The sequence below is a fragment of the Tribolium madens genome, unplaced genomic scaffold (assembly GCF_015345945.1).
Source record: "Tribolium madens isolate multiple individuals breed KSU strain unplaced genomic scaffold, Tmad_KSU_1.1 Scaffold_91;HRSCAF=231;Tcas5.2_LG7, whole genome shotgun sequence".
In the NCBI taxonomy this organism is placed as follows: domain Eukaryota; kingdom Metazoa; phylum Arthropoda; class Insecta; order Coleoptera; family Tenebrionidae; genus Tribolium; species Tribolium madens.
In genome coordinates, this window is record NW_025401063.1 from 3,951,842 (window position 1) to 3,976,891 (window position 25,050).

General features: G+C 35.6%; 9 protein-coding genes across 11 annotated transcripts in view; 5 read left to right on the forward strand and 4 right to left on the reverse strand.

The window, feature by feature from the left end:
* Positions 1 to 5,792: 5,792 nt before the first annotated feature.
* LOC123012062 lies at positions 5,793 to 7,512 on the forward strand. Its single transcript, XM_044409842.1, has 4 exons — positions 5,793 to 6,138; positions 6,190 to 6,433; positions 6,487 to 6,779; positions 6,832 to 7,512. Exons 1-4 carry the CDS (start codon positions 6,037 to 6,039, stop codon positions 7,468 to 7,470), a joined length of 1,278 nt encoding a protein of 425 aa, XP_044265777.1. The 5' UTR covers positions 5,793 to 6,036; the 3' UTR covers positions 7,471 to 7,512.
* A 198-nt stretch (positions 7,513 to 7,710) lies between these two features.
* On the forward strand, positions 7,711 to 8,719 carry LOC123012065 (dysbindin). The gene is made up of 3 exons (XM_044409845.1): positions 7,711 to 8,296; positions 8,347 to 8,508; positions 8,557 to 8,719. Exons 1-3 carry the CDS (start codon positions 7,843 to 7,845, stop codon positions 8,661 to 8,663), a joined length of 723 nt encoding a protein of 240 aa, XP_044265780.1. The 5' UTR covers positions 7,711 to 7,842; the 3' UTR covers positions 8,664 to 8,719.
* LOC123012064 (PHAF1 protein CG7083) lies at positions 8,706 to 13,409 on the reverse strand. 2 transcript variants are annotated; one of them, XM_044409843.1, is made up of 8 exons: positions 13,122 to 13,409; positions 12,863 to 12,945; positions 12,685 to 12,812; positions 12,451 to 12,632; positions 12,202 to 12,393; positions 11,780 to 11,991; positions 11,449 to 11,721; positions 8,706 to 9,718 (listed from the first exon to the last, which is right to left on the reverse strand). In XM_044409843.1, exons 1-8 carry the CDS (start codon positions 13,183 to 13,185, stop codon positions 9,638 to 9,640), a joined length of 1,215 nt encoding a protein of 404 aa, XP_044265778.1. In that variant the 5' UTR covers positions 13,186 to 13,409; the 3' UTR covers positions 8,706 to 9,637. The 2 variants fall into 2 exon arrangements, with proteins under 2 accessions (XP_044265778.1, XP_044265779.1); XM_044409844.1 differs by lacking the exon at positions 13,122 to 13,409 and adding an exon at positions 13,001 to 13,110.
* LOC123012061 (N6-adenosine-methyltransferase catalytic subunit) lies at positions 13,237 to 15,313 on the reverse strand. Its single transcript, XM_044409841.1, has 2 exons — positions 14,540 to 15,313; positions 13,237 to 14,490 (listed from the first exon to the last, which is right to left on the reverse strand). The coding sequence occupies exons 1-2, from the start codon at positions 15,215 to 15,217 to the stop codon at positions 13,450 to 13,452; spliced, it is 1,719 nt and encodes a 572-aa protein (XP_044265776.1). The 5' UTR covers positions 15,218 to 15,313; the 3' UTR covers positions 13,237 to 13,449.
* Positions 13,430 to 15,689, forward strand: LOC123012067 (protein bcn92). Its single transcript, XM_044409846.1, has 3 exons — positions 13,430 to 15,341; positions 15,391 to 15,511; positions 15,561 to 15,689. Exons 1-3 carry the CDS (start codon positions 15,265 to 15,267, stop codon positions 15,627 to 15,629), a joined length of 267 nt encoding a protein of 88 aa, XP_044265781.1. The 5' UTR covers positions 13,430 to 15,264; the 3' UTR covers positions 15,630 to 15,689.
* Positions 15,675 to 19,375, reverse strand: LOC123012060 (nucleolar protein 6). Its single transcript, XM_044409840.1, has 5 exons — positions 19,238 to 19,375; positions 17,027 to 19,190; positions 16,423 to 16,980; positions 15,862 to 16,373; positions 15,675 to 15,814 (listed from the first exon to the last, which is right to left on the reverse strand). Exons 1-5 carry the CDS (start codon positions 19,253 to 19,255, stop codon positions 15,692 to 15,694), a joined length of 3,375 nt encoding a protein of 1,124 aa, XP_044265775.1. The 5' UTR covers positions 19,256 to 19,375; the 3' UTR covers positions 15,675 to 15,691.
* A 376-nt stretch (positions 19,376 to 19,751) lies between these two features.
* LOC123011098 lies at positions 19,752 to 20,710 on the forward strand. Its single transcript, XM_044408385.1, has 3 exons — positions 19,752 to 19,990; positions 20,242 to 20,424; positions 20,472 to 20,710. The coding sequence occupies exons 1-3, from the start codon at positions 19,911 to 19,913 to the stop codon at positions 20,662 to 20,664; spliced, it is 456 nt and encodes a 151-aa protein (XP_044264320.1). The 5' UTR covers positions 19,752 to 19,910; the 3' UTR covers positions 20,665 to 20,710.
* Positions 20,614 to 21,384, reverse strand: LOC123011097. Its single transcript, XM_044408384.1, has 4 exons — positions 21,231 to 21,384; positions 21,066 to 21,184; positions 20,884 to 21,010; positions 20,614 to 20,837 (listed from the first exon to the last, which is right to left on the reverse strand). The coding sequence occupies exons 1-4, from the start codon at positions 21,319 to 21,321 to the stop codon at positions 20,707 to 20,709; spliced, it is 468 nt and encodes a 155-aa protein (XP_044264319.1). The 5' UTR covers positions 21,322 to 21,384; the 3' UTR covers positions 20,614 to 20,706.
* A 209-nt stretch (positions 21,385 to 21,593) lies between these two features.
* The window catches only part of LOC123011086 (heterogeneous nuclear ribonucleoprotein K), a 48,107-nt gene continuing 44,650 nt past the window's right edge, over positions 21,594 to 25,050 (forward strand). The window contains exon 1 of one of the 2 annotated variants that reach the window (XM_044408364.1): positions 21,594 to 21,746. The gene's annotated coding sequence lies outside the window, so the exon portion shown is untranslated. The remainder of the gene's footprint in view (positions 21,747 to 25,050) is intronic. The other variant, XM_044408366.1, reaches the window with a different exon arrangement.

The following is a 25,050-nucleotide window of genomic DNA, read 5'->3' on the forward strand; positions in this document are numbered from 1 at the left end:
TACTGTAAAAAAATTCATAAATGCATGATGTTAAAAAAAAGATTGTAGAATATTTCAGGAAGTAAAGGTTTCGGAAATATGTTTATTAAGACTTTTTTGTTTATTTTGGTCCATTCTATTATCTCCTTAAGTATTTTGCAATCTTTTTTTAACACCCTGTATACATACCGAGTGAATAAAAAGTATGGAACTAACCGTTTTTTGCATAAACTAACTACTTTACAAAAAAAAAAAAATTAGTGCAGTGTAAAGTACTATAAAATGTGATCGTTTTTCAAGAATAAATAATACCTAGTTTTCGAGTTTAGCAAAAAAAAATTTTTAATGGCAACCTACTATCACAATTTCTTGAATTAAAGACTATGAACTAAAAATGACCTCTAATTAAAAAAAATGTTTTTTATTGAGTATTAATTCTGAAAGTTGCTTTCCGAACTCATCCCAAAGATTTTCCGAACTTAACCGATGTAGTCGTTTCATACATTTGGAAGTAGAAGACCAGGTTTTTTTGTACTTGCATTTTAATTTTATGAATCCACTTCTTAATTAACTTTCTTCTGTTGCATTTTTTTCGGCACAATCTTCGTTTTACACAACCCATCTCAAAAGTTATTGATAATTATATACACACTAACACTATAAAAACATTAACTACACTAATCTAATACTATTTTACTAATAAAAAAGTCCACAAAAATGCTAATTCAAAACCAAAATCGGACACACAGATTTGACAACTTTTACTCAAGACAGTCAAAATAAAATGATGGAAATTTGGGGTTGCAAGTACCTGTATATCAACTTGCGCTCTAAAATTTCGTATAATCTCTATGCCTGCAAAATTTTGCCTATTGACCAACAAAATGGGATTATTTCTAATGAGGGTTTTCCCAGAATATTAGAGCGGTAAAACTCTTTTGTTATAACTTATAAGATAACATAGGGCGACAAAAAAAAAGTCATGTCGTGACAACTTGACAAATTTTATATTATTTTGTTCGTCAGTAAGACAAATCAAATGCACTAAAAAAAATTAAAAAGTCTACACACTTTGAACAAAATAATTTTTTTCTAATTTAAATGAATTTAAAATACTTTAACTTTAAAAAATCATTACTCAATAACTATTAGGCCGATTTCCTTAAAATAAAGACCATTCTAAAGGGATGGCCTTGCCCTTTAGAATTATATAAAATTTTAAATTAAATATTGGCAAACTTTTCTTTGAACAGTGTTGGAAGAAGTTCGAAGTAAATCGAAATAATCTAAGAAAAGCCCTACGAGTAATTTTTTTTTCATCATTACCAACGTCTAGAGCATCGCTTTATTAGTTGTAATCCAAATTTTCAAGAAAATATAGCGAGTAGTTTTCAAGATATAATTTTTTGAAGTTATGGTTTGCTAATCAAGCATTGCTCCATATAGGAGAAATGCATGTTAATCTTACTTAAAATTGCATTTTTATAAAAATATTTGTTTTAAAACTCTTCTTTTGCTTAAAAGTGGTCAATTGCACCTTCTTTGTTCTAATTACAATAAACAAAAACTCTTTGTTTACTTAAAACAAATAAAGAGTACATGCATACTAATTAAAGCAAATAAAGAGTTTTTTTGTAGTAAAAATGACCACTGTTTACTGTACTATTTTAACCAGCTATCATTAAAAATTTTTTGTTGATACTCTTTTGCTGGTTACACCGGTATAATTGCACATTGTCATAAGACATAATAATAATAATACCAATAAATTACTGATAATTTTATTACAGGTATAAAAAAAACAATTGAAATAAATATATGGCCACATAAGTATAACTTTTTCGATTAGCGGGGCCTTCTTCATTTGATGCGGAACTAATCATTACAATGTCCTCATTTTCTTCCACCAATTCTGATGACTCGATGTTGTCAAAATCGGTGGGACCCCACCATTTCACATATTTCAAAAAAATTTGTAAAGCAACAATCACTTACGGAGGCTTAAAAGAAAATTAATAGTCACTCACGAAAGTTCAAAACAAATTGAAAAGAAAGTATTAAAGTTTTGCAAAATTACCTGCTTAAAAGTGTTTGTTTTTCCTAAAATTCCCAAAAGGTTACCTGCCCCATTTTAATAATAACTTGTAATTAGTCACCTGCCTTTTCAAATTTCTTAAAAGAATTACTTGACTTCAATAACAATTATACATGAAATGCAAAAGGACATACCATAGAAAATAGAATAGGTATACTTAATTAGAGAAGATTACAGAATTTGGAAAGCAACTGGTTTCTTCCCTTTCAGAGAAGAAAAAAGCAAATAATCCGACCCTGTTAAAAACTGACCTGTTTCCTTCGTTTCTCGGCCCGGTGGGTTCCACTGATTTATGATATGTTCACCCTATGGTTTACTCTCAACAATACCGCATTTAACTTAAAAGTAATAAAATTTTTAGTAGGTCTTAGCAAAACGATTTAACTGTACTTGAAATTTTTCGCGAGTTCTGACACACACTGTATAGATGCGTCTTGTCCTGCTGGTAATCCCAGAGCACATGCAAATTTTTGGAACGGTATAATCCAATCTACTTTTATTTTATTTAAGTATGAGTACAAACACAATTTACTTTTTTATACAGGGTGATTCAGATAAGATAATGAGCCCAACGTTCTGGCGATGCAACCCAAAAAACAAATTTCATTTACGTCTTGATCTAATTTTAATTACGATTTGCATTTGCAATCAAAGTTATCTTATGTTGCTCTGACAGTGCTTTGACAAGCAATTTATGATTTATAAATAAACTGTTTGCCTATCTTTAATGTTTTATTCTTTCATACATTTTGTGTTGGGTTTACATCGAAGAGACTATTCTATTTTCTCTATCATTCCGCGAGAACTGAATGGCACTAATGTCAGAGTGACATAAGATGATAACTCGGATTCAACTTGCAAATCCTAATTTAAATTGGATCAAAGGCGTAAATGAAATTTGTTTTTTGGGTTGCATCGCCAGATCGTCAAGCTGAATCGCCCTGTAGATATACGTATTGATTTTTTTTTTTGATTAGAATACATGTAGCTTTTATAGACAATTTAAAAATTAAGGTCATAGTTTAAAATTCGAGCGACCGTTAGAGAGCGAAAATTTAATAGACCCAGATTTTTAATGAACTATAAAATTCGTGTTGTTTTCAAAATTTTTTCCATCATTAAATTTGGATCAGAAATCTAAAAAATGTTTTAAAGAAAATTGTCAAAATTAACAAAATGTCAAAATAAATGTTTATGTAGTTATAAAATACGATTTGATTGACGACGTGTTTTATAGAAAACACTTCTCTTGGCATTTTGTCAATTTTAATATTATTTTGACAAACTTCATAATTATTTCTGAATTTAATAAAATTGCTCATTTACACTTGAAAACGCAAATTGTCAAAAACAAAATTGTCATATATGTTCCCATATACCGGGTGGGGCGCACTTGATAAATCGCAACTTCAAATTAATTAAAACTGGCGATGTATCATACATACCTAACTAATTATTGATAGCGTATATTTGAGAATTTTTCAAAATTTTTTTGATAACAAATGAAGCCGTAACATTTTCTGTGTTTTATGAATACTTTCTGTTAATTTAATTTACTTATAAAGTTTTTTCAGAGATTTACATAATGTGAAAAAGGTTGTTCCCAAAAAGGTTAGAAAACTATCAAAAGAAATGTCTTATTTGGTGGTCTTGCCAGTGCAGTGTCATAGTCAGTGAACGAAATGGAAAAACTTGCTAGAAGATGCCTGACAATTATGAAATTGTGAATTGTGACAAAAACAACGTCAAAAATCTGGCATTTATTAACAGGCCAAATTACACTATAAAAAATCAATTTGAGTTTTTTTTGCACTCAAGTGCAAGTAATATTAAAATTAAAAACACGAATTTTATATCTCGGTCTATTAAATTTTCGCACCCTAATACTCGCTCGAATTATGACCTTATTTTAAATTCGAATTTAATTTTTTTTTTTTTTGAAAAACTTGAAAACTAAAAAATATTTCGAAAAATTTTAATCTTGAAAAGTGATAAGATTTTTATAGTAGGTACTTTAAACAGGACTAATAATTCTTTTTGTAAAGTAATTAGTTTATGCAAAAAATGCTTGGTTCTATACTTTTTATTCACTCGGTACAAGAAAGACTCGCCTCCTTCCTCCAAAATTAATTAAAACTGGCGATATATCATATACCTAACTAATTATTGATAACGTATATTTGCGAATTTTTCTAAATTTTTTTGATAATAAATGAAGCCGTAACATTTTCTGTGTTTTATGAATACTTTCTGTTAATTTACTTATAAAGTTTTTATACTAAATGAATCTGAACCTGCTAGCGCATCAAACTTTGATATCACAATTATAAATTTTGACTTGGTTAGCTAAATAATCGCTTTCTTTATTTAAACACAAACCAGACCCGTGATTTATGACAGTGGTATAATTTGCCAACAAAAGAATCATTTATTGGTAGCCGACTACTTTGAAGTCTTTTATTGTTGTAAATCTTGGAATCTTACCCCAATTACAGTTCCCCATTGTCACCTAAATTTACGATGGCACAAGAAGCAGGTCATAAATAAAAATGATTTCAAAGTTAAAATGGAAAATTACGTTTAATTCAAAATCTAATTCGTATTTTTTTCTGATTTTCGTAAACAATTACAGGAAGTGAATCTGCGTAGGTCAGTATAAAAATTTGAATTCAACATTTTGGGAGAAAATACTTTTTTTTGGCTGTTTGTAAATGAAAAATTACCAAAAAATCATGAAATGTACCTGATCAATGCCCAGGTAAGTGTGAAAAATTTCAAGTTTCATTTAATTAGAAGAATTAATGCTTTCCAAATATTGGTTGAGAGCCTTAAGGGTGTCCGCGACCAACGATTCGAGACGTTAGTATATTGAAAACAAGATTACTCTCTTAATATGCAACAGAATTTCATGTATTATACATCAAAACAAAGGTTTTTTAAATCTACAGGCCGATACGTTGAGATTTTTCTAAAAAAATTTAATACTTTTAAAAAAAGAACAAAAATGCATAAATGGTGAACTTGAAAACAACTTTACTCAGACATTTTTCAAGTAATCAATTTTGGTTTTTGTAAGATAATTTAAAAGAATATTCTATAGACCGATACGTTGGCCTTTTTTTAAAAAAGTGTTTAGTTTTTGAGATATTGTGATTGATGTAAAAGTCACGATATTTARCGGTAGACCWAAARATTCGTTTTAKGGTTTTGGTATTTATTACAAAATATTAATTCTTAACAAATTCAACAAACACCATGTAATAAAACACTGTTGTTTTTAAAATATTAATAAATATATTTTGGAGGATCGAGGGTCTCTACCTGCCCTTGTACCAACCCAAGCAAAGGACGGATTATGATCATCTTTATCATGTAATTAGCATAATAATTTTCAGTTATTATTATTAGAAAACTAGAAGCAGAAACATTTGACGTGAAATGAAAAATAAGCTAATTTTGTTGGAATAGTACTTCTATCGAATCTCCCTTGTTTAGTAGACCTGACCATTTTTTTTCGAAAAAATGCGTACCTTGTAGGAATCTAAGTTTATTTTTTATCTATGAGAGTTTTAATAAATAGCAACAATAATCAGACAAAATAATTTATTATACCTTATATTATAGCCTTAAGACAAAACCACAAGCCCAGTCTTCTTTTACTTTCTATTTATCTAATTTTAACTATTTGAGTCGTCTTTTCTAACAGTTTTGGGCCCTTGACGTTACATGACATGCGTCACTTTCGTTTAAATTTTTTCGCGAAAAATTCGAATTTCGTTTATTCTGGTCTCAAAATTTCGAAGCATTAAGGTAAAAAACCCCCAAATTGTCGTAAACCACCTTTATTGTAATCTCCACGTGTCGCTTAAAAGGCCGTCAAATTCCTTGCAATACAAAGAAGGCACGTCGTTGTTGACGAAAAATCGAATCGCATTTTTCCTTGACAACTTGCACATGTTGACATGAACGTAAGGGAACGTCTGAAAGAGGCATATGAGAGCGTTTCTTTCAGTGCCGATCGAACCTGGGCGAACGTGCCAAATGCATTCCACGCGAGTAACTTGGTAAGAGCCTCTTTGTGGGCAAACATTGGGGGAATAACCGTTGGTTGGCAGGAATTACACTTGACTGAGAGGTTTTTGCAAAGTCAGAAGTTGCACCGATTTAGGCCTCGGACCGTCAGAGAGAGCATTCCGAGGAGCAGATTGGCTCAATATGTGAACTGCGTCTACAATGAGTCGAGGGAAATGTCATATGCTGCGAATAGTTCGTTCAATGAGACACATCTGTCACCGAGTAGCGAGCCCACCGAAGCCTGGGAGATGCCCGAAGTGAGGGAGTTGTACAAGTGGTTTTTGAGTAAGTCGAAGAGGGGGAGTTTGACGCAAAATAAGACCAAATTTCGGTTATAGAAAAGCCTGAAGATGATTTTTCCAGGATTGAAGGACGATACGAGTCTCCTTTACTCAACGTCTCCGGCTTCGAAGACAAGATTTTGAAAATACAAATCACCGAAGACAGAGTTAGAAACATCTGGAACAGCGAGTTTTACCAATTCGGGGAACCACGCGTCAAAACCGATCAAATCATAGTCAATTTCTTCACTTCGCCGATGAGCAACATCTTCCTTTTTAACAATGACTCGGGGTACGACTACGAATGGTTCCGAAACATCTCCATTACTAAGGATTTCGACCAGTTGGAGGTGTAATTTGATGAAAAAAACAGAAACAGTATAAATTTCACAATTTTTGCAGCAACTGTCAAACGCCTTCAAGGAGCAAATTAGTTCAATAGCGAAATTTTTGAGCAGTAGTAACGAGCCTCCCCCTCCTAGTGAGCCAATCTCGAATGAGATTTTGTACTCCGAGGTCCTCCAAGGTCTCTCCCCAAGTCGCAAACTCTCGTTCAAATGTGACCATAACCGAGACGAAACCTCCTCGACTAGCCAAGAAAGCTTCACAAATTACACGATTCTGAATCAGAAACCGGGCCAAGAAGACCCGAAACAAAAATTACAAAAGACAGTCCACCTTCCACCAGACTCTAGGTACCAAACGCGGACCACCATCCACCCCTGCGTCCAACAAGCGTACTTTTATTCCCCCGTTCAAAGGTGGATCACCCCAAGTGTGACATCCTATTACCCCACGCAAGTCTTTACTTCGAGTTGGGTCACGCAGAACCCACTCGTGAATCGGCTCTTGGGGACGGCCATCACGAGTGAAAGCGAAAATCAGGTGGAAGAAGAAGTGCTCGAGGAGCACCGAGTCTCCACTAGCGTCTCCGAAGAGTTGGAAATTCAAGCGTTGGAGCAATACAGCAACTCGAATGAGAATTTCTACCAGGAGTTGGAGAGACAAGCAGCCGAGCAGTACGCGAGCTCCCCCGAATAAATTTTAAACTTAATTTTTAAGCAATAAATCAAAATTTAATTTATTCGAGTTGAATTTCCCGCGCAGAGGGCGCCACGTTCTTGACAATGACAACGTCTAAAACATTTCTGCTTTTGTTTACTTTTCTAGCAAAAACGCGATGAAATCGGCAAGTAGCAACGAAATCTTGTCGTTAATCAAAGATAAACTAAAAATGTTTAGCAATAAAGCAAAAATTAATTAGCGCGTTTGAATTTGCCGCCAGTAACAACGTCAACAGAACGTCAAAAACATCTGATTTCTGTCAAGTGTGGGCGACGTAAACAGCGTTTTTGTTTACTTTTCCAGCAAAAAACACGTTTTTGACGATGAAATCGGCGAGTAGCAGACGAAATGCTGTCGTCAATCAAAGATAAACTGTTAAATGTCACTAAAACCGTACCTCTGTTTAGTACAAGTAGCGATAAGGGGGCCGTGCAATGCGAGGCGAATTTGAGCGCTGGCAGTGAGATTTTGAGCCACTATCAGGCCGAATGGCAAGCCTTACACAACCAGAATGAAGAAAATGCCAAAAAGGCCGAAGAAGCGGCGACTGAAATCGCCAAAATCACCAACAAGATTGAACGTGATAAGAAGAGTTTAAGTGTGATGACACATCTGTTGGCCCACTCTAACTTAAATTTAAATATTGTTAATTGTACAAAACAAATTGAGAAAATCTATGATAGCTTTAATGAAGTTGAGGGGAAGTTAGTGGAGTTGGAGGACTTGATTGAAACTGTTGAGTTTGAAAATATGAAGAAGCAACACAGATATCATTTGCAACAGTACAAAGTACGGAAAGACGGTATTTGGTGACTGTGAGATATTCTGTTTGTGTTAATATTGCTTTTGTAGAGTCTTTAAAGGCGTATGAGGCGTCTCTGAAGGAGAAACATGAGGAAGCAGTTGCAGAATTTGAAATGAAAAAGAAGAAAGAACTGGAAGAGCGCCAACAAGTGTTTCACGAGGCTTTCAAGAGCGACTTGGAGATTTATAAAAATTTGGGGACTATTCCTAGTACGTGGTGTTTCATTGTTTTCGTCAACTTTTAATGTTTTCTTACAGAGTTAGATCTTCCCAAGAAGCAGCCAAGTGCCTTACTTGAGGAAATTCAGGTAGATTTTGACGAAAGTGAATTGGACCAATTTTTGTCAGACAATCCTTCAAAATAGTGCAATACATAGAGATATATTTTTAATAATTGTTAATAAACGGGTTTTTGAAGTTTTTTATTTGTATAAATGACATGAATCACATTTTTCTTTTTCTTTTATAACTAAAGCCTTATGAGATCTGAAATGATTATGATTAAATATAAAAATATAGTGTCTCAATTAGAGCTTAAATCACATAAATAAATATAAACGCTGGTCACACCAACAGTGGAACTTGCATTGCGTGTCGTTTAAAACTGGGAATCCCCGAATGTACTGGCAATGTTAATCACGAAACAAATGCACTAAACGCAAGTTCGACTGTTTTATTTTGAAATGAAGCAAACAACAAACCAGAATCGAACACTTCCAGATCAGTATGACTTAACTTACGGTAATATTTTATTGATACAATAATATATAAATTGATGTACTGGAAAAACCTCATTACTTATAGTAATGTCTAAATTAAAAAACCGTTCAGGTTCTTCGTTACATAAATTAAACATAAATTACTACACACTTATTGCTTAAAACGCTCACAAACTGAAAACGCAACGTCCTGAACCCAACTCAATTAAGATTCTATAAAAACCTTTTTTTCTTTGGTTTGAAACCATTATGTTGGACAAAAAGTTGAAATATTTACAGGAAAACTTCCAATGGCAAAAAACGAAATTGAACACATCGCCCTGCGCCCCTTAAGCTCACATTTCACAAGGCTAATTATACTAAAGGCCAGGGCTCGCTTTTTTTTTACCAATTTTTTCGTTTGTAATTTTTTTGGTTTTCATCACACTTTTGAATTTTTTTTTGGTTAATTTTCTCAATTAACTAGATTTACCTTACAATTAAGCTATGAATCCGTGGCTATTCTCCTACTTGATATTGACGTTAACTGTACATGTTGTAAACTAGGGATTTAGTGGATTAAATTCTTACGGTTGCCAGTACCTGTTTGCTAGAATGAGGTAAGTGGCAGATAGCCTCTGTCACGCGTGCTCCGACTCGCTCTGGTACGGCCTACCATCACCATACACGCTCAAAGAGGCAATCAAGTTGTTGGGCATCACCTAAACACACAAAATTAAAAAAAAAAATTTTTAGCAATCTTATTTTGTCAGTTGTAAATTTGAAATCTTAATTTGGTAATAATGACTGTCAAATATAAACGTCACAGTTTTTTAGGTAACCACTCAACCAGTGTTGTCAGTCTGGTGAAAGTTCTCATATCTGATGATTTTTTAGAAATCTAATTGCAGTTACAGCAGAAAAATGATAAATCCAGAATATTTTTTTTTAATTTGAGGATTCGTCTAAACGTTTAGTAAAATTAACTTTTTTGCGTAATTGTCAAGGAACAAAATTCGCTTTTTAAATACTGATATAGTTAATTTGTTCAAAAATGATAACATTGTTTTTTGCATTTTTTGGTCAAAATCGGTGCTTATGCTTCTAGCCTTAAGATTCTTAACTTTATTACTCAATATCTCAAAAACTATGCATCGTAGAGTATTTTAACTTGTTGCATCGTGTTCAGCGCGTAATTTTACGTCTAGAAAACCATATTTCAAGCGTTTTTATGATTTAAGGTAAATTGACTATTTTTACCATTTTACTACCGCTCACCTTCGAAAACTCAAAAAATTCGTATTTTTTTAAATTTGACCCAATAACATCTTATGCATTTTTTAAAAAGTCTGTAAGACCTCTAGAAATGTAAATAATGGATCAATGTTAAAATTTAATTTGTTTTTTATTTTTCTCGAGGTTTTGGTCGATTTTTGGCACTCGGAACGGTTTATTACCAGAAACTCAATTATTTCGACACTTGCTCAAAAATAAGTCAAAGCATTACCAAATTAGTAGAGAAAATGGTTTTATTTGTTTCTTTTTTTTTATGAGATTTCACTAAACTGAGTTAAAAATCACTAAATTTACCTTTTCAGAGCGTTTTTTTAGCCAGAAACAAGAACTATTTTGAGAATTTCATTAAAAACAAACCGACACTTACCAAATTAGGTGAAAAATTGTATTATTTTTGCATTTTTAGAATGTTTAAGCACGTTTTTGAAATAGACAAAAACGAAAAATTGTGCTAAAACTAGTAAAAAAATTTCAAATTAGAATGAAATTGGTATTATTTTAACTTGTTTCGCACTCGATTCAGTTCGTTTTTGAATTAAGGACTTTTTATTTGCAAGATTTTGTCATAACAATGTTTTATTCGGTTTATAGCTCGTGATTTATTGACAAAAAATAAGCCGAAAAACACAAAATTTGGTCGAAAATGGTGTTATTTTGCCTTTTTAAGTCTTTAAGCACATTTTTTGAACCAAAATCTCAGTTTTTTGCGAGATTTTGCTAAAACAAACCAAAGGAAAACACAAAATCCACTCATTATGTTTGCTTTTCTTAGGTCTTTTAGTTCGTTTCTCAGGTAAAACGTAAATATTTTTCAAAATTTCGTTAAAAACAAGGCAAAAATTACAGAATTAAAAAAAAGATTTTTGTCTTTTTCGAGCGTTTAAGCATGTTTTGAGAAGATTTGCGAGATTTTTGATGTTGACTAATCATCACAATAATTCAGTGTTGCCAATAGTTTAGTTACAAACATTAATAAAGTTGGTGACACCGAATTTCAGAATTTTTGGAGATATTAGATTGTCAAGTGATGGCCGCCTTTCGCAAATGAATGACAATTGACTATAAAAGTGTGACGTTTGGATTTGACAGTCAGTGTTGCCAAAATAATTTCAAAGTCATAGCACTCTCCAATCGGAAACTTATTTCTTCAACTCACCTCAAAGATGATGTCCTGATACCCGTAGCACAGGGTGCTCCCGAAGGGGTTCGTCGTGTTGGTCGAACTGGCCCTGTTCAAAACAACTGGTCGCTCACTGGGAGTCAATTGTTTACAAATATCATCCCAATGACAGTAGGCGTCGATATCAGTCCCATTCAGCGCCAACTTGAATTCGCATCTCATGTAAATGTTGAAATTGTAATGGCCTGGATAGTTGGTATGCATGACCAATTTTTTCACCAGATGCGAACGAGCATCGAACAGGACGTCCTTCAAAAGGGGAAAAATTCAACTATTTGACACCCAAGACACACAAAAGACAATTTACCAATCCCAACGTGAAATAGTTGAAGAAATAGTCGCTCTTAGTGTCGGTGTCGCGACGCAAGGCATTGGGGGTGTGAATCCGCATCTTGTCCTCGCTCTTGTAGAACACCTCATTGGGGGCTCCCAGCGCCGTGGCCACGTCTTGGGCGGTGTGCCCCAGGAGGATCTCCCGATCGAACTGGATCTTCGAGTCCATGCGACGGCTGTTTGAGCCTAAAATTGGTTCAGTCAAGACAGTCAGAGACATGGATTTTGCTTTCAAGGGGGTTAATGCGTTAATCACAACAAATCAGAGCGTTAGAGTGGCGAAATCGAAACTTACTAAACCTCTCGTTTAACTTGTTCTGATTGGTAATAACTAAAATATTGAACATTCCGTTTTACAAATCCAGGAAATCGGACAAATTTGAATTTTCTCATTACCTGCAAGAAGGCTGAGTTTGACTCCTTTCGTGTAGCACTCTCCTCTCAGTATCTCGGCCTTTTGGAGGTACAACTGGCCGTGGTAGCAAGACAGGGGCAGTTCGGGGGCGCAGGCCTGCTCAATGTTCGAACCGTAGTATATTGTCATGCGGGAAACTAGGGGCGAGCTCCCTGGGGGGAATTGAAGGGAACCTGTTATTTCACGTACGAAAAGTGAATTTGACCCTTGGTTACCGTGGGCGGCCTTACCCAAATTATGGGTGTTTCCAGACTGGAATTTTGATTCTACTGGAAAATAGAAGGAAAGTCCTCGAAAATTCAATATGAATAACTCTTTCTCTGAATCATATACTCCTGGATGAGTGGCACCAAATGAGTGTTCAATTTGTTCGATTGATGGCAGTACTTCGGGTGAATTAAATGGAAGGTTACTGCAATCCCAAAATTGAGAAAAAATTACATAACAGGGAGGCACAAAATTACCAGTATTTTAATTTTACTAATTTCATACAGTAGATTTCGATGATTTTTAACCGTTGTGAGATTGGGTCAAAAAACAATCTGATGCCGTCTTGGGGTAGATTAAGAACAAGATCTATGTCTAAAGGGTTCTGAAAAATTATTTTGAGTACATTTGGATTTGTAGTTTGTTTTTGCTTACAGTATCGTTATAGAGGACTTGTACATTCTTTATGTTGCCCACTTGGGACTGAATAATTGCAATAGCCTGGGAAAAATGCATTCCTGAAAAGAGAAAATTAGAAATGAAAACTTTTACAAATTTGAAGGTCGCCCAAACCAATTAGCGTTACGTAAAAAGGGTCAGATTTTCAACTAGTGTTGTCGTAACATCGTCCCATTGCAAAAACGATGTCAACCATGTTACGCGCAATAAAAATAATAAAGAAAAAAGAACCCACCTACAATAAACTCCCACTGTTCACAGCCCAAAGAACGTTCAGGAACCACGTTGAGCGTCAGCATTTTGCGCAATTAATAAAAAACAGTCTTTACTCAACAATAATACACAACAAATAACAAATCAAAACCGTTTATTCTTTTTCTCTTAAATCGAACGTTCCTTTGTCTAAAAACTCGTAAAACTTCCAATCGCCATTTTGTCAATTCTGACATCTGTCAAAATCAGCTGATTGTTGTCATCAACTGCACGCAATTAAAGTCACTAAACTAAACGTCAATAAGGTAAAAAGTCGCAAACACTCCACCAAAACATAAACAAAATAATCATTAGTGGTTCGTGTCACTGGGGGGCCCCATGCAATTCCCCGTCGGATACCGTTTTTTGAAATTCTCGATTAATTCAGCATCGACTAGTTTAATCCCGTCCACTTGGTTGCCCAATGTGATCCAATTGGGTTGAATGTTATGGGGGCGCCCGAACAGCTCTATTTTCCGCGTCCCGGGTGAGAGTCTCTCGATCATTCCGTAGATTTCATCAGGTTTGTGACTCGTCGCGCGGACTTCGGCCACAATCACGTCAGAGTCTAGCCCCCTGTTGAGGTTCTGGGGGTTGCCTTTCATCCCGACAAGACAATGCTCTTTGCCATGGTTCAACCAATGCCCCGTGCGCCCCGTTCTGATGATACGCTGCAATTGGTTCGTTTTAACCCAAATTATCTCATCCACGCGTTCGTAGCCCCACAATTGCAAACACTCGCGCCCCAATTCCATGGCCCGGCCTGTCACCCAGAGGAAGATCAGGCCCTCGTCTTGGAGCTGGGGGATCCCCAACTGTCGCATCTCGTCGTCTGACATTGTCCCGTACGGGAGCTCCATGTGGATGTCCCAAGGGGGGTCGGCCATAATCACAGCAAATTTTCCTAAAACAGTCATATCTAGATAGCGTAGATCGCACTGGACCCATTGTGGGGGGTACAGAGTTGTGCTCTCTTTTGGGGCTACTGAAATGGCGGTTGTTGCAGGGGCTACGCCCTCGGTTTGGCCACACCGATCGACTTCATAATGCACATATTTGCAAGTGTCCATGTGGAAACATGTATTGAGGAAGGAACAATCGCCTAAAGCTTCATCTGTGTGCTTTTGGATGATTTTTTTGAAATGTAATTTTTTGCATTCTGTTATGCCGTTTCGCTCGCAATCAGCCCGAGTTCCATGGGGGCAAAACTCCATCAGTTGTTTGCCCCCCTGAGACCTGAATCGCTCGGCCAACGAACGCTCCTTAGCTGTTGGTTTACTCAACAAATCTAGAATTTCTTCCCCCAGTTTTTTACTTTCTTTCTCCTTCGTTGAGGGCATTGATAACAACGACTAAAAACGTAAAATTGATTAAATTGAGACAGTTTCATAAAACAGGTACCATTATATCAGCTTTGGGTTCTTTCTTCTCCTTTTTTCTCTTCTCTTCATCTTCAGTCTTCTCAGAGTCACACCTCTTCCGTTTCAGGGTTTCCCTCACGTCGTTACCACTCTTCTCTGGTAAAAACTCAGCAATCATTGCGTTCACTTTGGTCACATCTATAAAAGTCACCTCTACCACGTTCTTCCCCTCTTTGACGCCATCCTTGATGGCGATCAACTTCTGGGTTGAGAATTTTTGTAACAGATTACAAACTTCCTTATGTGAGGCGTGTCGTTTCAGAGTCAGTTTCAACGAATCCACCAGTTCGGTGGACGTCGTGGGGACCTGGAGGGTGACTTCGCTCAGAGCCTTCAACAGCTCTTTCTCCAACTCTGGGTCGATTTTGACCAAGTCGATTTCGCCCTCCTCGGGCCTTTTCGCCTCTTCGCTGTTCCCGGTCGCTGCATGGGGGCTGTCGGACAGGTGCACGGGCGACGAGTTGAGACTCGAACCGAGGATGTCCTGGCGCTCCTTTTTGCGCTTTTCTAGCCGCTCGCGGAGGATGTTGCGCTTGCTTTTGATGGCCTGGATCTCTTCCCAAGCGTCCGACATGGCGAAAACGCGTCTTTTCAACTTTTCACAACAAGCTAACGCATTTTTTGGGGTTAAGTCAAACGTCAATTGGCATAACCTCATTTTTTTTAGGTTATGTTCGATTGACTCGTTTTCGGAAAAAGTTGAAAATGAGTAAAAGACAAGCGTTGCAGTTATATAAATCGTTGATTCGGGAGTCTAAGAAATTTCCGACTTATAATTTTAGGTATGAGCATTTTTTGTTAAATAGAGTTTTCATGGGGGCTATTTTTCAGACACTATGCATTGAGGAAAATACGGGACAGTTTTCGAGAGAATAGACAGTTGACAGACCAGGAAACTATAAAACAGAAAATGGATGAAGGGGCTCGCAATTTAAATATAATCAAAAGACAAGTATTACAATTAATTTATGTTTTATTCGTAATTGACCTAATTTTTTTAGGTGGTTATAGGTCAACTATATAGTAGTGAAAAACTGGTCATTGAGCACATTGGGACTGAAAAAAGTTAAATCTTAGTTTTTGTTATGGTTTGTAATGTCAGAAATAATAAGTAATAATTGTTTAAAAAACTTTATTTCTTTTTATCAATAGATTTGACTAAGCCTTTTCCTACTATATAAAAATCTTCAATCAAAGCGTCGACATTCAATTCTAATTTTTCATTAACAAGTTTTCGTCCACTTACATAAGACACCTAAAAATAAACACTAATAAATCAAAAAAACAGCTTCAAAACCTCACCTTGAAATCTCTACTTTCTAAGGCTTTAGGTATCCATAAAACCCCAATAAAATTTCCTCCGTAACTGTCATGGAAAAAATTTGCGAAATTTCCATAATTATTGCGCAATTCGGTTAAATACAATTGAATCGGATTAAATCCAGTGATTGGAATTTTCGTGCTTTCATTTTTATTAAATTCTTCTAACACAATTTGTCCTTCACTACCGTCCCCAGACACTTGCTCGTGCCGTACGGGGTTTAAAAGGGGGCGCAAATAAATAATAATATCGTAACCCTCAAGATTCGGAATAAATAAACTTTTGATTGAAATAAAACTCTCCTCTTTGATGATTTGCCCAAAACAATTTAAAGTCTCACTTGCAAGCTGTTTGACCCTCCTCAAAATCAATTTAGAGGGCCCTTTTTTGGTAAAAAGGGACTCGCAACCGTCGTAGGGCATCGCTATAACCAAATCGGGACAAGCTTCGCGATTTTGGAGGAGTTTTGAGTCGATTTCCGCAAGTGTCTCTTCTGAAACATTTAATTAATTCGCAATAAATTTCGTAAAATCCATACTCACTTGTGATTTCATTGTTAAAATTGACCACAATCGCCTGAATATCCCACTGAAGCTCTGTAAAAAACTTCAGGAACCTCAAAAATCCGATTTGGGGCGTGGCCGCTGCCCCACATGATGATTGGTGGAGATACAACGACGCGTTTAATAAGTTAATCACGTGATCGGGGAAGTGGTAATTATCGATGAGTTGTGACCTTAGCCATCGCTTTATCAGGGCTGTGCTAGGGCCGTAGCTTGGAAATTGCGACTGGATGCCCTTAAGGGCACCCATCACACGTGGTAAAACACTCAGTGTCATTTCCATCTCCCTGCTTGTGGGCGTGTCTTTGTATGTTGTCACGCCGTTATTGGTCGATTCGCGTTTGAGAAGCCCCACCTCCCGCGAGAGATACAGACGGTATCTGAAGACGTAACCTTCGTACAAAACGTCGAAAAAGTCGGGTTTGACACTCGAGACAATCTTGTGCTTCTTGGATAACTGTTTCGAGATTTCTAAATAGAAGGCGGTTTTCATGTGGCGAATGGCGGTGAGGTTTTTCGGCCATTTTGAACTATGTTCTGTGAAAATGATTACAAAATGGTTGATTTAATTTAATTTAATTACCTAATTGCAAGACACACTCGATGGGCTTGACGTATCTTGGGACAATCCCGCGTTTTTTCTCATTGAGGACAATATTGTTTTCCAAGGGCGGAGTTACGAGACTTCCGCTTCTGTAATTGGTGGAAATCGGGGGGAAAACCTCTGTGAAACTAAAAATATCGGAAATTCCTTGAACTCCGGTGATTGTTAACGGCATTTCGAGACTTCGTAATTTTTTCCCTAAATCGTCACTCGCTGCGATTGCTCGCAAGCAACAATCCTCATTGGTTCCCGTGGGATAAGGGGCGGCCACTTTCCTATTAACCAATAGCTCTTCAAACTCGTCGTAGTGAAGCTTGTATTCCAAGCCGAGTTTTTTGGAAACGACCCAATCAACAATGGTTTTAATTATTTCCCGCCTTTGTTTGATTGTTTCAGTCTCGAAATAAACAGCGACGCACACGGAACCGTCTTTGAACCGCCGGTCGGTGGCCAATTTCCCCCAAAACTCCTTAAATTCCCTCTCTTGGGGGTCATTGAGGGCGGGGCCTTTTTCCAAAATGTGGAAAGCAGTACTTTGGTCTAAATTAATCCCAAATGAGATTTTATCAAGTTGACTTGGTTTCACAAGTGGGACGATAAGTGTGGCTCTCTTGTTTAACCCTCTTTCTAACACACCCTGTATATATTTTACAACGAATAGTTCAAAGTGTCCAGAAAATGTCATCCGGTCCTTGTTACTCATTTTTTCGACAATTTTATCGAAATTTTTGTCACTTTTAACATTGAGAAGCAAATCATACTGAAGCTCGGGTGGTAATTTAGTGATAAAAAGTGAATGAAACGAATTTATGCCCCCATCGTCGAGAAGTTTAAAAGCAATTTCGCACTCATTTTTTATTTTTTTATAAAATTGCAAATTGAGAAACGCGGCAACGTTGTAACTGACACTCCGATCCAACAACACCACATCGAAATTTTCCCTAAACGACTCCAAAACCTCCTGTTTTGAGTCATCATTCAGACTCAGAGGAGTTTTACTCAAATCTGACTCGCTGATAAAATTCCAAAAATTCCGAATGATTTGATACGAGCTCATGTACTTGTTGATTTTCTTCTTCGTGAATAAATAAGTGATGAAATAGAGCATCAGTTCTTCGGTGAAGGCCCCCAAGCCCTCATTGAGCCCCCTTTGCACCAGCCACACATAAATCAATTTGACTGCTTCTTGCGCGTTTGTCAATTCAGACAAAATGTCCCGAATAAATGAATTGTTTAAACTCAGAGTGACATCGTGGGCTAGCGAAGCATTGTAGTAGATTGTCGAAGCCTCGGTGATAGCCCCCACGTTGAAAACATCGACTTTAACGTTGTTTATGTCCGGCAAGAAGCGCGAAAGTTTGAAGTAATTATCGGTAGGGGTCGCAAAAATTTTAATTGCTATTTTTTCATGCAGTTTAATTTGCAGGACCGGTAAAAGCTTGTTATTATTGTGATAAATCCACTCAATCTCGCCGGTTAGATTTTTTTCTTTTATGTAATAGGAGACATAAGCAAGAAAATAATAACGTTTTACAAAATATCTGTTATTTAGGTAGTCTTTAACGTTGAAACATTCTCGAGGCATTGTTAGATTAACATTCACGCGCAGTTTGGGGCCCGGCAGGGCATTTATTGCGTCTAAACCAAAAAATTCGCTTTTTTCAGGTTTTGTAAACTTCACAGTGAAATCCTGATCGCTTTTCAGGGCCTCGTTTGCAATTCCGTTAACAAATTTGTCGACTTCTGACAACTTTTTCTTCTTTTTTGTCTTAATATCGGATAATAAAACACTAAATTCTGGCAATTCACTCAACAAAGTTTGAAAAGAGTGATACCAAGCTTGAAACGCATTTCTATGTTTGTTTTTAATTTTTACTTCCTTGATTAATTCTTCAATTTGTAGACGAAACAAATTGTTATTGTACAAATTCTGTGTCTCTTTTAAATCGTTCAATTCCTCTACCGTGGGGGGCTTGTAAAGCTCATTTTTCGGCTTTTCTGACTTTGAGGTTATGTCCTCGTATTTCACCTTTTTTAATTTACCGGTGGTGTCATCCTTTGATTTGCGTTTATTTGGGGGCTGTTGCGTCGATTCTTCATCGGTGAAATTATCATCAGAAGAGTTTTCACTTATTTCTTCTTCCTTTTGAAAAAAATCATTAGAGTGTAACCTCAAAGTAAATTACGCACCTCTTTGAGTAAATTCATTTTTTTCAAATGAGGTAATCACTTAGATCATGTAAATATTACTTTTAACAAATTTCTAACAATATTCAAAATTGAAACATTTTAATTTTTATTATAAACAAGCACGTGTTCACAAATAAACTACCATTGGTTCGTCCACTAGATCTACTGTCGTAACCAAGTAGAAACATTTACAATTACAATTTATAAAAAAAATATTAGGAAATTGTTTTGTGTTTGACTGATGGTTTAGTTTTTGCTTGTGATTTTTTAGCATTTAATTGATACTTTGTTCCAAAAATTTTAATGGCTTTTTCCTAAACAAAAAAGTAGGTTTTTATTATCCGCCGAGGGGGACATACAATCTACCAAACAAATTTCTTAGAAAAAAACTTTTTTGTGTCTAACTGGTTTAGTTTTAGCTTTTGATTTTGTCGCAACAATTAATTGATACAAGTTGCGTTCCAAAAATTTTAACGGATTTTTCTTTAACAAAAAAGTAGATATTTGCATTACCGGCTGAGTGACAAATGCGCATGTCAATTTTTTGACTTGATCAGATTCGCTAAATCGTTTTAAAACTTGTTGTTTGTTCTTTGATCGCGCGAAATCCGCCGAATAACGTGTTTTCGTCGCATGCGACGCTTCCAACGATCATTTTCGTGTCTTTTCCGCAATGAGCGTGCACAAAGATGATCCCAACTTGGCGTTGGTCACTCTTCATAAACTAGCGGACGAAATCCCTTCAGGCGTCAGGTACGAGATGTCAATGCCCTAAGCTTTGTTGAAATTCTTTGTAACGGCTCTTTCTCGTTTCCATTTTGACACCTGCATTTACTTTCGTCGCTTCTCGCATCACATTTTCGACGATGGAACAGTCAGTTGGGTCGTGATTTGTGCAAATATGTTTATTTCATTCATATTGCACCAGTCCCGGCCTGACTGCTCTTCCTCATCACCCCGGGATGCCGAACCGAATCCGGGATTTAGCTGTTTCCTTGTTGCAGTGTTCGGGATGTGGGGGAAGTTGTCCCCGTAATTGGGCCCAATCCAGGCGAAATTACGAATAATTTGCGCGAGCTTATCGCGGCGAAATTACGGGATAACCTTTCCGGGTTTTGGGAGTCGCAAAATATCAACGAAAAGCTTAAAAATGTGAGGAAACTTGAATGTAGTGATTTGGAAAAAAGGTATAAATTGTGCCTATTTTACTGTTGAGTTAATAATTACCTTCCAGATGGCCCACTTCAATGCAGGAAATTGTGAACAGTTTACGTGGGAAAGAATTGAGATGCCTTAAAAAAAACCTTAACGCCAAAATCAAAAAAATTATAGAGGAAAATAACAAATTAGAAGCTACTGTGAAAGAAAAATCCGAGTTACTTGAACAACAATTAAATCAAATGAACTCGTTTCAATTTACATTGTAATTAATGCTATTTTTGTTACTTATTAATAAAATTAATTGATAACTAATCTGAAGATAACTGCTCCGCCTTTTTGGAAATGTATTCTTCATTTAAAGTAACTTCGCTGTTTAGTAACTCTAGTCTCTTTTGTAAATTTGCAATGCTGGCTGCAGAATATTCTTCACAGTCTTCATCTACCAAAAACATGTTAAGAGATTATTACAAAAATCTGTATTCTACCCAGATCAAGTCCACCATCCACTTCAAGAAGTTCTAAATACCGTTTTCCTTTTTCTATGTAATTTTCACGTGAAAGACTTGCATTGACTTCTTCAATTTCAAGTTGGTGTAAAGTGTTTGACATCTCCTACAAGAAGATATGGAAAATGTAAACTTTTGGTTTTCTAGTTTCACGTACTTACGGTTATTATCAACGTGTAATAGTCGATATTTCGACTGAAATGTTTCAATTTATGTTCAATGTGGTCAATTTGTTGGGTGATTGAAGCCACTCGCTGGGAAATCTTGTCGATCTCATAGACTACAAAAAAACAATAAAAAGGGCCTTGTTGGCAAGTGCATCTTACGTAGGTGCTCCTTTGACTCATTTAGCAACGACTTTTGGTTCGTTTGAAGGTCTTTTCGCTGAACTACGGGAAGTTTTATATCGTTTCCCATTTTCCCGCTTTGAAATTTGTTGACAGAATGCGTGTCTGTTTTGCGCACCGCTCAGTCGGTAAAATAGAGAACGTATTACTTCGTGACGATTTCTACGTTTTCAGAGATGAGTATTTGCAGACGAAATTGATTTTTGTGTTAGTAATGAAATTTTCGTTTTGGTAGAAATGAATATATTAACAAATTTGGTAATTTCGGTGTGAAATTAACATTTTTTTGCGTCGGTATTACAGGGATTGTATCGATGATTTGGTAGGTGTCGCTGCCGTCGCAATTTTTAAACAAAATGTCGGTCATGCGTGTTTCAAGGGGTACGTGCTTTATCAACAAGCATACATAATTTAGCATCTTCTGACGCCATTGCCGTTTGTAATCATTTTTTTCGTGTTTTTTGGAATCCTGTGTTTGTCTGCGTACAGTGCCAGGTGAGTCTGATGTTTGACTTATTTAAAAATCGCCAATTTTTTCGATCTAGTGACGGTGCCGGTTACAAAGCCACCCTTGATTGTCGTGCACAACCCTTTGTCTTGCCCTTTGCCATGTGATAATTACTATTTAGCGCAATTTCACGTTTATGATAATGATTTTATGTGACGAGAGAATAATTTCGATATTTTTACGTTTTGTTGGAATAATGAATGATGTTTCCCTGGCAACTTGGCTTTGCTACATTGTGAAAATGCCTTCGAACAAGTAATTTTTTATCATGATGTGCACCACATTCAATTTAACCGACATTAGGCTTATCATCGATCCATTTCGATGCATTAACTCGTTCGTGTTTGCTTTATTTATTTTCGTACAAATTCCGGTTATTTTCTGTTTTATTGTCTCTGAAACAAAGAGACGCCGAAGATGTGACATGTCTGGGGCCCTTGGCACAAAGCCCGTATTCTTGCTGTGTTCTGGTCTTCGCCAACACTGCCAATGTCAAGGAAAACACGTCGGAGAAAAAACTAAAAGCGTGTCTGGCTAACAAAGGCCGGCAATTTGTTATGGATATTATCTTATCGAGGTTATTGCTGCTCGAATTTCAAACAAATTATTTCCTTTGGTTTGTTTACTGGTAAAGCCGGTCTCACACTATCACGTAATTGATCTGACAATTATGACATATGTCAAAAAAAGTCAAAGTATGTAAAATGTGAAAAAAGTATGCAATTGTAGAACTACGCTCGATAATACGAGTAATGAACATAACAAACCTATATTTTGCTTTAAATTTCAAAAATTTTGTATACTTTGAGGGTGTTTCGTTGTTGGAGGTTGGTATTAAAATCACTGAAATGTGTGCCAATATGACAAAATTAAGTCCCGATTCTGGGGCTACACTTCTTAATAAACATTTTTATGATTGTTGTTGCTTAATAAGGTGGCCCCTCTAACGTTTTTTCGCCTAAGAAGGTGCATAAAGTTTTGCGGAAGTGTTTATTGTCGTTCATAATTACTAATTAGCATAGCCGTTTAAAAGTGTGCGTAGGACAACCTTGACTTTAAAATTCTTATTAGATGACACAGTTTTTTCCACTTTTTTTCCTCCATGTTGACATACATTTAATTATGAATGGGACTTTGTAACTTGTATAATGTCTAATGTCCATGTTTTTATAATAAATTTATGGTGTTCGCGTTTTACGGATTGTAACATAAAATATCTTGTCGTAAAATCATTTATGATAATAATTGGAACTGTAAGGAAACCATAAAATTTTGATTCATATACGAATGTGTTTATTTGTGTGAAATTTTAAGATGGGTTTATGTGCTGGAAGTTATATTCGGTTTGGTGGCTCAGATGGTGTGAAAAAGTAATCAAACAATCTCGAATGGTAATTATTTTCATGTTCTATTCAATCTCACAATCTCTGTTTTAAAACATCGATATTTAAGTTAACATGTTTAAAAATAAAGTATATAACATTTTTTTATTGTTTCTGTTTACTACTTTATTCACTTTTTACCAATACAGCGTGCGCCAAAACTCGCGCCCCAGAGAAAAGTTTCAAGTAAGATAAGATACCAGCAACATGGCAAAATTTTTAAAAATTCTAGCTGTAAAAAAATTTTGACGTTTTTTTTTGACATTTGACATTTTTTATGTCTATTTAATACTGATGATCTTGTATATGTTTTTTTACAATTATTTAGTAAAGGTACAAAAATTTTGCCAATAAAGCCACAAATAACATTAAACAGAGTTACAGCTTTCTTGTTTCCTCTTTTAATAGCCTGTGCAAAGAAACTTGGAAAATTATTTTTACAATAGAAATAAATAGTCAAAGTGCAATTTAAACTCTCATAACTTTGAAACTTTTATAGATAATTTTTTTTTAACATTTTTTTCATGTTCCTGATATTTTACCTTATATGGCATTTTTCTTTGGGGCGCGATTTTTAGCGTACCCTGTATAAATATTAAAAAAATACACCACGTATAAATTTTCTTTTTTTTTACATTATATTAATATTTCATTGCTACAAAGTAAATGGGATTTATTAATTATTAACGAACGAAAGTTAGAAATTTAGTTCTACATTATTTATATTTCTCCCAAACACTCCTCCAGCAGTTTATTTCAAAACTTGGGATAAATCTCTTCAAATTTTATAGTTCACATTCCTACTTCAAGTCTCATTTTATTTCCTTTTGCTCCTTTCATTATTATACATCTTGGCGTGCACTTACGTATCGTTATGTAATCCCATTACTCATCTTAAGCACTTGCAGGTTTTTTATTTTTTGTTTACACATTCCGGAATGATATGTTACAAATAACTGGTTGAAGAAGCATTGTTGGGAGAATGACTTATTCGTTATGTTATAGAAACACTTGCAAATTTTTTTATTACGCATCCAGAAGCTAAAAGTTGTTGCTTTAGGGAAAAGTTTTTTATTTCATTGCTTTCGCTTAGTTTTTTCCGTAAAACGAACGGTCTGTACGCATAACATAAAAATTGCAAGCAAAAGGGCCATACATCGTCTAATTAATAATTGAGACCAAACGTTGAAACTACAAAAACTCTTGCGGTTGCGGTCAAATTGAATTGGAAGTTGTTGGTAATGCATTAGTGGGTGTTTCGTATTATGTAAATATACGAAATATTTTCATCTTCTAGTGTATGAATACAGATCGCCGCTTAAAATGCTAATTCGGAGAGTACAGCGATTCATTCTGACAGCGTTTGTTCGCCTTTATATTTTTGTGACACTTTGAACATCCTAATTTGGAGAAAAAATAAATTCGTGTTTAAAAATCGTCTGGAATTTGGGTTCCAGGACAATGAACTATTTTCGGTTTAGGGTCAATAAAATTGTCTGTGATTTTGTGCCAAGACATGATTTATGTAATTTGGACAACACACGATAAATTACATGCTCGTCTTGTTCTTTTCTTGGCTCTCTTAGGGGCTAATTATTACACTATACAAATGTGATTAATGTAACTCGAGGAAAATTGTGTAAATTACTTTTTGGCCTCCTGACATGTAAATGTCAAATTAACGTACAATTGACACCTATTGAAAGACTGTATTTACAGTCGCCTGAGCATTTTACGCACAGACGAGTGTAAAGTGACAGTTTTACCGCACTGCCAAAATTATCTTCATAGACTTTTATAAAAAAAAACTGTTTGTAAGATGATAACATTTTTAATAAAACGCTCTACACACAACCTTTCAATCTTAGAACTCTTTTTTCTTCACACCACTTTATAATTATAAACACAT

Excerpts from the sequence above, each read along its gene's own strand:
- LOC123011098 (XM_044408385.1), top strand. The coding sequence starts at position 19,911 with ATGAGCGTGCACAAAGATGATCCCAACTTGGCGTTGGTCACTCTTCAT. Across the intron at positions 19,991-20,241 it reads GAAATCCCTTCAGGCGTCAG|TGTTCGGGATGTGGGGGAAG; the intron begins GTACGAGATGTC and ends TCCTTGTTGCAG. Across the intron at positions 20,425-20,471 it reads TGTAGTGATTTGGAAAAAAG|ATGGCCCACTTCAATGCAGG; the intron begins GTATAAATTGTG and ends ATTACCTTCCAG.
- LOC123011097 (XM_044408384.1), bottom strand. The coding sequence starts at position 21,321 with ATGGGAAACGATATAAAACTTCCCGTAGTTCAGCGAAAAGACCTTCAA. Across the intron at positions 21,011-21,065 it reads ATTACACGTTGATAATAACC|GAGATGTCAAACACTTTACA; the intron begins GTAAGTACGTGA and ends ATCTTCTTGTAG. Across the intron at positions 20,838-20,883 it reads GGATGGTGGACTTGATCTGG|ATGAAGACTGTGAAGAATAT; the intron begins GTAGAATACAGA and ends TGTTTTTGGTAG.
- LOC123012060 (XM_044409840.1), bottom strand. Across the intron at positions 16,981-17,026 it reads CGAGTGTGTCTTGCAATTAG|AACATAGTTCAAAATGGCCG; the intron begins GTAATTAAATTA and ends TCATTTTCACAG. Across the intron at positions 15,815-15,861 it reads TAGAAAGTAGAGATTTCAAG|GTGTCTTATGTAAGTGGACG; the intron begins GTGAGGTTTTGA and ends GTTTATTTTTAG.
- LOC123012067 (XM_044409846.1), top strand. The coding sequence starts at position 15,265 with ATGAGTAAAAGACAAGCGTTGCAGTTATATAAATCGTTGATTCGGGAG. Across the intron at positions 15,342-15,390 it reads TTTCCGACTTATAATTTTAG|ACACTATGCATTGAGGAAAA; the intron begins GTATGAGCATTT and ends GCTATTTTTCAG. Across the intron at positions 15,512-15,560 it reads TAAATATAATCAAAAGACAA|GTGGTTATAGGTCAACTATA; the intron begins GTATTACAATTA and ends TAATTTTTTTAG.
- LOC123012061 (XM_044409841.1), bottom strand. The coding sequence starts at position 15,217 with ATGAGGTTATGCCAATTGACGTTTGACTTAACCCCAAAAAATGCGTTA. Across the intron at positions 14,491-14,539 it reads AACCCAAAGCTGATATAATG|TCGTTGTTATCAATGCCCTC; the intron begins GTACCTGTTTTA and ends TTACGTTTTTAG.
- LOC123012064 (XM_044409843.1), bottom strand. The coding sequence starts at position 13,185 with ATGCTGACGCTCAACGTGGTTCCTGAACGTTCTTTGGGCTGTGAACAG. Across the intron at positions 12,946-13,121 it reads ACAGTGGGAGTTTATTGTAG|GAATGCATTTTTCCCAGGCT; the intron begins GTGGGTTCTTTT and ends TTCTCTTTTCAG. Across the intron at positions 11,722-11,779 it reads ACTATTTCACGTTGGGATTG|GACGTCCTGTTCGATGCTCG; the intron begins GTAAATTGTCTT and ends CCCCTTTTGAAG.
- LOC123012065 (XM_044409845.1), top strand. The coding sequence starts at position 7,843 with ATGCTGTCGTCAATCAAAGATAAACTGTTAAATGTCACTAAAACCGTA. Across the intron at positions 8,297-8,346 it reads GTACAAAGTACGGAAAGACG|AGTCTTTAAAGGCGTATGAG; the intron begins GTATTTGGTGAC and ends TTGCTTTTGTAG. Across the intron at positions 8,509-8,556 it reads AAATTTGGGGACTATTCCTA|AGTTAGATCTTCCCAAGAAG; the intron begins GTACGTGGTGTT and ends GTTTTCTTACAG.
- LOC123012062 (XM_044409842.1), top strand. The coding sequence starts at position 6,037 with ATGAACGTAAGGGAACGTCTGAAAGAGGCATATGAGAGCGTTTCTTTC. Across the intron at positions 6,139-6,189 it reads CATTCCACGCGAGTAACTTG|GAATTACACTTGACTGAGAG; the intron begins GTAAGAGCCTCT and ends GTTGGTTGGCAG. Across the intron at positions 6,780-6,831 it reads AGGATTTCGACCAGTTGGAG|CAACTGTCAAACGCCTTCAA; the intron begins GTGTAATTTGAT and ends CAATTTTTGCAG.